Source organism: Xiphophorus hellerii, chromosome 12 (assembly GCF_003331165.1).
Source record: "Xiphophorus hellerii strain 12219 chromosome 12, Xiphophorus_hellerii-4.1, whole genome shotgun sequence".
Lineage (NCBI taxonomy): Eukaryota > Metazoa > Chordata > Actinopteri > Cyprinodontiformes > Poeciliidae > Xiphophorus > Xiphophorus hellerii.
The window spans coordinates 17,220,870-17,229,726 of NC_045683.1; the positions used below are offsets into that span (position 1 = coordinate 17,220,870).

The window sequence follows — 8,857 nt, forward strand, 5'->3', positions numbered from 1 at the left end:
AGTTGCTAACTTAGGAAAGAAAAAAAAAAAACAAGTTTAGTCCTCATGGAAATAAAGTGCTTTTATTTTAGAACATTTTCAGACATTTTCAAAACTCACCTTTTTTTTTTTTTAGAAAACATCTTTGCTCACACATTGCATTGCAGAGATCTGCATCAACATTAGCTAGCCTTCACAAAGTTGACTTTTCACCAGTTTGGCAAATTGATCCATTACAGTTAGTTGAATCATAGCAACAAAGGGGACCTTTAAAAAATGGTTGGCTGTCAGTGAAATCAACTTTAGTGGTTAATTCATGTTACTCTGCATCACTCTGGTACAAACCAAAAGCATTTTCATCTCATCAATCACATTAAAAAAAACACATCTTAAAAAAACATTAGAATTTTTTTTGTCTTAGTGGCACTCCATGAACTTTTTACTATACCTCAGCCCCTCAGGCATTTTCAGAGCAAAGTGATCCTTGGCACATGCTGAAGCTGCTACTCTTAATCATGCTGGAGTCTGTGATGCCTCCAGTTCATGGTTGGAGAAGGTAAATGCTGCTACATCGGTTACCGCAACGACTCACAGATGAGACCGGTCTCTGTTATTGCATTTCTGAAGGGAGTTGAAGCTGCGCTCAGTGACAGGTTACAAAAATAATTACTTTATTACCTCAAGTCAAGTCTAGGCCTGGCTGTAGCACAGATTTGTCACCATGCAGTTACTTTAAAAACATTTCCCATGGCAACATGCGTTTGTCCAACCACCTGCAGTCCTGTACATTCACAACATAGATCTAAATGCATTCAGAAATGGCTCCATAAATTTTCCATTTTTAGGTTTTAGCATAGAATGATATGCATGAGAAATACCGTTTGCATCAGAAACATTTACCAGGCTACAACAGCTCTGAAACTCATAAATAAATGTTGGAAGAAAAAAAAAAATCTAGAAAGTTGGAACCCTGAGATTTTTCTTATTTGATGAGCCAAACATATTTTTGAGAAGCAACTCTGCAGGAAGACTTGCAATAATACTCAAGCTTGCTGCTTTACGTTTGCAGTGATCAAAATAATTTGATGTGCTAGGCTTTTAGAAGAAATCTGACTTTACATGTTAAGAAAAAACGAAACAAAACAAGGGCTGTGGTGGCATAAAGTGTGACATCTCGGCACAAAGAAACATTTGAAGCTAACTCAAGAACTTAACTGTAATTTAACCCCAATCCAAACAATAATGATTAACGAATGTGAATGCTGTTGTGAGTCTGAATAGTAAACAAAAATAACTAAAGGACTAAAGTACCTCAACAGTCTGAAGTAAGTAAGTAGTGACAAGATGTCCACTTGAAGGAATATAGGAAAGAAAAAGTTCTTCTTAAAAATATCTATTGAAAAATAATGGAGAGTTTTTATTGCTTGTATGGGTCCAAGTCTGTTACAGCAAAAATGAAAATCAGTGGTTGCATAGGTGGATTTAGAGAGGTTAGGAAGGAAACACTGAGGTGTGGTGGTTACTTCTGGTTCCAGGAACGTCGTTTTAAAATTCCCTCCTTCTCCTTTTCACTTCTCAGTGAGCGACAGCTGCAGTATCCGCTCTAGCTCCTCATCCTCCTGCTTCCTCTTCCTCTCAACCTCTTCTTGAGCTCGAGCTGAGAGCTCCATGGCCAGGTGGAGGTCCGAGTCGTGGCTGGAAGCGGAGGGAGAGCTCACGGGACTGATGCTGTTTCCAACTTCCACCAGCAACCCTTCAGGGATACTTCTGGAATAAGATTGAAAGAAAGAAGACAGATTCAACCCTGAGCTGTTGCCTTTACTATGCAACAGAGAAGGTGGGTGGAGCAGCCAAAAGTTGTACTCAATGCAGTAGCACCACTGCATCGTATTTTTCTCAAGTAAAAAGTGTCTTAGTTAGAGGGCTGCTAAAGTACTGAGTAACTGATCAGAACATTTGATTCAATATGTTAAAGTGATGTCATCATCAGACAGACAAAAATGTTATACATACAGTATGTCCAGCACCTAGTATTTTAAAGACTAACATGACATAAATAAATAAAATACAAACAAATAGCATAATCACAAAATAAGATTCAGAAAGCACTTTTCTACATCATAAAAAATACAAAACTAATACTTGCAGTCAATATGCTTTGTTAGAACAGAACTACTCCGAAATGTTACATTTTATTCCAAAATGTTACTCAAGTAAATTTTACTAGTAGTTATGAAGACATACAAGCGGTCACCTTGCAGTTATTAACTGCCCACTGAAGTGGGCTGATTTGAAATGTATGCCAGACTTTTCAAATCTTTATTTGAAAAAACCGTAAGCATGCTTTTGCAAGGCAATGTATTTAGTGAAAAGGCCTGGACCTACCCATCGCTATGGCTGCCTGTCATTGCATGTGGAAATTCTCCATTAGCATCATCCCAGCTCACCTATAAAAACACACAAACAAGAGGGATATTTAGAAAGGAGCATGGAGAACGTTAGAGAATAAGCAGTGGAAAATATGATGTGCTGCTGCTCTGACCTCGCCTGAGCCTCTTTGTGAGTCCAGGAGGCTCTGATGGATGGCATACTGCAGAAGTTCATCATCATTGTTGGACATGGGGGTGTGGCGGCTGCCCCCTCTGCGGTGATAATTCAGAGGTACTTCGAAAACCGAGGGACACACCTGAAATGGAGTTGTAGCTGTGGAAGGAGGGCAGAACCGAATGGAGAACAAGACGCTAAGGAGTTAGGAACATGGAGTCTTTTTGTTGTTTTTTTTTAAGACAACAAATGTTGTGGCTGCGTCGCTACCTGTGGCTACTTCATCATTTTCCTCCAAAGATGTCGGCGTGGCTGCTGCTTCCTCTTCAGTGCGACATTTGTTTACATTACCAAATGTAATCCTGGCATTCAGCACATGAAACAGGGGAATCTCTGAGAAGATAAAAAAAATCTTTAAAATGCTAATTTTATAAAAAGAAAAAAAAAAAAAAGAAGAAAGGATGTATTGGTTTGTACCTATTTTAACAGGAAATCCAGGGGGAAACTTCAGGGTTACAAAGTCTCTTAATCGTGCAAAATGGGAACTGGTTCGAGCCATGAGGTCGATGATGGGGGTCACCTGCTCCACCAGGGACAGAGGATGCTCCTCACTCATCCACAGTGTTCCTCTGAACCTAAGTGGATGAACATTACAGAAGGCATTCATTAAACATGCACCTGGCCCGATTAAGACTGCACAATAAAAACAGAAATTCTTACTTTTGTGTACGAATCGTCAGTTCGATGGGACGACCAATGTCCCTGTTACCCAGGTCAAAGTCGGGATTAAAATATTCCTCTGGAGTGATCGCAGTGGGGTTTGTGGCTGTGGCATACTCCAGAGTTAAGTTCTGCAAATTGGAGTAACAAACTAAAATGAGCCATTAACTGAGAGGCGAAACAAATAATTTGATCTTTAATTGATACTGAAATGAGCATCTTACCCCCTGGGCACTTATGTGCTGCTCCACAGTCCCCAGCAAAGACTCCAAAACATTCCTTTCACCTATGAATAGAAAGGTTACATGTGAATTTACAGGTCTGGAGAAACTAAACTCAAGTAAGAGAAATGTTCTCCGCCTACTTTTAATCCTGGTTTTCTCCTCATCTGTTAAATGCTCCGTCCTTGTCCTGATGACCACGTTTACATTGTTCACACTAAAAACCTGAAAGAAAATAAAGCACAAATCCGAATGACCGGCTGTACAGGTGCTAGTGGATAGGGAGTTTGTTTTTTCTAAATGACAGCCATGTAACTTTCTCAAACCTTTGCTTCAAATCCATTGACTGCTTCGGTTTTGTCTGTTCTCCAACCTAAAATCCCAGATTTGCATCTGTTGGGGAAAAAACCAAAAACTATTTGAGAAAACAAGGCAACATCATAGAGAATTTTTTTGCCATCTTCGAACAACTCTTTACAATGCAGAGAAAATAATAAACTGTGATGGAGCAGCACTTTCCAAAAGGATTTCTAATCCCTGGACATTTTTATTAAAAATAACAGTGTTTTCCAACTACCTTATCTATAGTCACAGTGACAATCAAATAGTTTAATTCAGACCTTATTCATATTGATAAAACAGCAAAGTCAAAGCTCAGACCCAAGTTGAATTGAGAAAACAAATTCAGAGATGCTCTCCACCCATTCTGGCTGAGCTTGAATAGTTTTCCACAGTTCAGGCAAAACCAATAAGACTGGAAATTTAATGCATTAATTTTGATCAATTAAATGCATACATTTTTTTTACATAAGAATTTTAATGCAATTAATCTCTCTTGAATGGGTCTGGCAAAACTGAATTTAGCACCGATGATAAGAAGTAAATATATCCTCTCATTCAAGTCGGTGTGTATACAGATATTAGAAATAAATTCTGCAGAGATTCTAGAAATTGTTACCATGAGATGAGTACTAATCTTGCTGAACACAGACCTAATTAGAGACAAACATTAGCTGACAGTAAAAGAGATTAAAGAGCATTGGAGCTATTTGTGTTGTGACTGATGGCAACCAGAAAGAAATCTCGCCTTTCAAAAGCAATATCCTTTGTGTCCAAGTAGGTGTTGACAATAGATGTTGTCAATCTTTTGGCGACTTCCTGTTCAGCTGGCTGCATCGACTCCAACGTGACTTCTTCCATTTCTTGGGATATGTTGAAGCGCTCAGTGTCGACGACGCCATCATCGTGGTTCACCTCCATTAACTCTGCATGGGAATCTGTGGGACATAAAAAAGAAAAATGTTTTTTATGCTTAAACACCTTAGAAAGCATCTTTACATAGGAGTTTAAAACACACACACACACCATCTCCTTTGAAGATGTAACTCCTTCGGCCTCTGATCCAGGTCATGTTGTCAAAGCCCAGAAGGGTGGCGTCAACTCGAAGGCTGGCACCGCTTTTCCAAATGCGACAAACGTCACTTGGACATATCCGGGACAGAAGAGGGACTGAAGCAACGACACGAACAGTGGAAAAAATGTGACGCTTAGCTAAACAGAAACAGCAGAGGCAGGTATGTTGTTTTGCCTGTACGACCTGATGAAACCTTTATGCAAAAAGCTCTGGATGCTTGAGCATTAGGGAAAAACATGCCTGTGCCTTTATAATTAACATAAAACACACACACGCACACACACAAAATTCCCCACTTACTCCAGCTGGTGAATTCCCATTTCATTTCCATGTAGAAGTCTGGAGACTGGTGGGGGAAAAAAAGCAAGGTCATTTTTTATTCTACAATAGTAAACGTTTCCAGATTTGCAAATATTCTGTTAAAAAAAAATCTGAATAAAAACCTCCTTGATCTTCAACAGCAGCTCAGGCACTCCTCCCAGAGCAGTGGAGGCTTTGAGGTAGTCTCTACGCTGAAGCACTAACTGAACCATCTCTGGGTCTCCAGTGCTGACAGCTTCCTGCAGCACTGCACCAATACACAGAAGAGCATGGAAACCACAATGCCTGTTAAAGTATCAGCATCGGTCCCTCTGGTATTGCAATGATCCATTTAAAAACCTCAGTAATGTTGGTGGTGAGTGTTTTACTGTAACTGAGGGAGTATGTTAAGCATCTACAAGAAAGTCCATTAGCAACAGATGAGGAGGGGATTTAGGAGATAAAATAACCATGAAACTGACATGAATATACCACATATAAGAGAAGATGAAGGACGGTGTTTTATAGCCCTACTTGGCTGATATGCAGCAGGCTAACCTGTCCAATGCTTGGCATTTTCTTTAGTCACTGAAGCACCGTGTCTCAGAAGAACTCTGACCAACTCCAGGTGTCCGAGGGACACGGCCAGGTGCAAAGGTGTTCGACCCCGGGGATCAACGGCCTCGATGTCATTCTGAGAAAAACAAAAAACAAAAAAAACATACAATAAACATTACAAGTACAGAAATTACGTCATACAGCACAGGTAAACACTCGAAGAGGGTCACAACAACAGATCACATTTACCTGAATGACATCCCTGTGCGGTTGTCTATACTAATTTTGGCAGCGGTTGATAATTACGCAAACCTGCACCACCACACAAGCAACAGGTTTTATTAGTCACGCTGTAATTGACATGCAGTCATTGGTTAGAGGTGCCAAAGTCCCTCCGTAAAAAGTCTGTCTTAAATCAACTCAGAGGCACAGTAACTGAAGAAACATTTTTATTTGTAATCATTTCTTTTTTTATATCTAAAGTATTTTTGTCATCTTTATCCAATGTTATGTCTTGACATGTTTATTATACATTCGATATGTTGAGTGTAACAAATGTCTATGACTTCTGGATGAAACTTATTTTCTTTAATCATTAATTACAGACTGCAAACGATAGTTTCATGTCAATGGAGCTAGTGGTGAAATGTAGGTGGATGCAAAGTTCGGAAGGAACATTTTAATCTGAATCTTGTTAAAGCTCGTCACGAGAGGGAAATATAAAATGCTAAAAAATTTATGGCAGGCAACTGCATTTAAACTTGATAAAACACACTGAACCAATATCATCAGATGACATAGACCCCCTAGAAACTTGGATTGTGTAGTTTTCCACTCTTCCTCCAGATGTTGGGATCTTGATTTACAAATAAAATACAACATTTATTTTCATCTAAAAAGAAAACTTTGGACCCCTGAGTACAGAACAGTCCAGTGTTTTTTTTATCTTCACCTCTGGTAATACGTCTCTAATATTGTGAAGTGCTTAGTACAAAAAATGCAATAGCTGTAGTCCATGTCCTAGATACACGCCTGGAGACTGTTGGACTGACTGCAGATGCAGATGAAAAACTGAATGGTGAACATTCTCTCAAGACTTCAGTTATTAGTAGTTTATAGATTTAACAAATGAGTTTTTCCCTTCCATACAACGTCCAAAAATATGCTTGGATAGAGGACTATTTGAGCCCAGCATTCTTAGCAATGACAGCTGGACTCTAAAGTCACCAGTTTTTCCCATGTTTTGCAGGTCATAACGTATCACTCTCATATTCAAAACAAACGTTAAACTGTTAGCCACAAACTTTTTCATTTCCAAATGAACAACAACACACCCCTGTGCGTGTAATTAATCAATATACCATACGAGTTTCACTTTTGAATTCCAGAAATATATGAACTTTTCGATCCGTCTTGCAAATCAAAGACGCACCTGTTGTTCCTTCCTGTTTTTCTAAGCAAGTTAATGTGAGTGAGCTGATCAGTCATCAGGTAACTTTCCTGTGTGACAGCACAGCATCTGTCAACACCCCCGGCCTACTTTCACAGGCTATAAACACAGCCAGCAACTAGCATCTGCTTTCATTTTCTGGCCTTATCAACTAACTTGGTGCTTCTACAAACCTGTTGTAATCGTATTTGCTGTTCCAATTTCCTGTAGTCGTTCTCCCAAACTGCGGAATGAAGGGGAAACTTCCCTCGGATGTCTTCGCTAATGCTAGCCGTGGACATCTTCCTCTTTCTGGAGCCTTTCACTACTGACAGTCTCTGAGTATTTCATCTATGATCGAAGCGGCGGCGGGTACACGCTAATCACAGCGAAATGTGCGCCATAACTCCATCGCTTTCGCCGCTGACAGCAGGAATGACACCCAGTCCAGTGACCAACTTCTGCCCGCGAGCCTTCCTCTAAATAAAACTTTTGAACAAGGAAGTGCCAGGAGCAGCACCTAGCAACAGCAACAGGGGTGTCCTGCGCAGGAAAACACTCTCACTGCTCAATTATATCATCCGAAGCAAATGTCGTAGTAGCCGACTTTAAAATGGTAGCTCGTCTGTTTGTCTGGAGATTTGTTGCTGACACAGAAACGGATTTATCAGCCGCAAGCGTCGTCTTTACCGAAAATAATAGACAGTTCCAGGTTGGACTAAACCATTTTACGTGTCAGTGGGGGGGAGGGAGCTAAATAAAGACTTCCGGAAGTTGATCCGTAAATAAACGGATTTTCCTTTAATTCACTTTTAAATATTAGGTGACTGTTGCACATTGTCGTATCTTACAAATAAACGGTTGATGATGTTATCTGCTCGTGTTTAACTGTTATAAATATATTTCGTATTTCCCCCTCTGACGTTTAGGTGTTGTCAGAACCCTGACGGTTCAGGGGAGGGAGATTGGAAAAGTGAAACTGTGCAGTCGAGGTTTGGTTCTTTACAAGCAATAAGATACTGTGCTTCAAAGCACCTTTATGATATTATTCCACGAACTTCCAGGCTCTATTTCCCGCCTTTCCCAGCATTGTTTAGCTCATTTTCAAGGTAAAAATACAGATACTGCTGGGCTCTAAGAAGTCACATCTTCCACCAGGGATTTGTTGGAGCCACCTCTCCAGTATGGGCGTCACTATGCTAAGTTTTTCATTTATCTGACAGCACCCTGACTAAAACTGACCCTCCATGTTGTAGAAAGCAATTTGGACAGCAGAAAAAAATTACCTACTTCATATTACCTCAGCTACTCTGAATTTGAGATCTCTAGTTCAAAATATGAAATACCCTGACTGGCCAGACCTTATTTAAATGCTTTCTTGGTATGATTATATATATTCTCTCCATCCAACAATTGTACAAGTCTGGGGTCAAGCAAAGGGCAGCTAACATCTCTGCAGACCCCACACATCCTGGACACAAACTGTTTAGATTTTTATCTTCATTTTGGTGCTACAGGCCACTATTTACAAAAAGATAAAGAATCTGCTGCCACAAAGACAGCTTCTTCCCCCAGACTATCTCTCTGATAAACACTGAACAGAATACTGAGATTAGTACCATACATGTTTGCACCCATTCAACCTTGTTTTCCTCTGTGTAAAAACACAATTAAATACATATACAAAAAAGA

At 39.8% G+C, this 8,857-nt stretch overlaps 1 protein-coding gene across 1 annotated transcript; it reads right to left on the minus strand.

Annotated features, from left to right (window-relative positions):
- Nucleotides 1–46: 46 nt before the first annotated feature.
- On the minus strand, nt 47–7,878 carry ankrd13a (ankyrin repeat domain 13A). The gene is made up of 15 exons (XM_032578949.1): nt 7,360–7,878; nt 5,737–5,872; nt 5,322–5,446; nt 5,179–5,224; nt 4,830–4,973; nt 4,552–4,741; nt 3,791–3,857; nt 3,608–3,689; nt 3,468–3,529; nt 3,244–3,374; nt 3,001–3,158; nt 2,794–2,916; nt 2,522–2,682; nt 2,365–2,426; nt 47–1,746 (listed from the first exon to the last, which is right to left on the minus strand). The coding sequence occupies exons 1-15, from the start codon at nt 7,465–7,467 to the stop codon at nt 1,548–1,550; spliced, it is 1,794 nt and encodes a 597-aa protein (XP_032434840.1). The 5' UTR covers nt 7,468–7,878; the 3' UTR covers nt 47–1,547.
- Between the last annotated feature and the right edge of the window lie 979 nt (nt 7,879–8,857).

What these genes read in the sequence shown, in the direction of transcription:
- ankrd13a (XM_032578949.1), bottom strand. Translation starts at nt 7,467, where the DNA reads ATGTCCACGGCTAGCATTAGCGAAGACATCCGAGGGAAGTTTCCCCTT. An exon ending in AAATGCCAAGCATTGGACAG is followed by an intron (nt 5,447 to 5,736) that starts GTTAGCCTGCTG and finishes GTATTGGTGCAG; the next exon opens with TGCTGCAGGAAGCTGTCAGC. An exon ending in TCAATGGATTTGAAGCAAAG is followed by an intron (nt 3,690 to 3,790) that starts GTTTGAGAAAGT and finishes ATTTTCTTTCAG; the next exon opens with GTTTTTAGTGTGAACAATGT.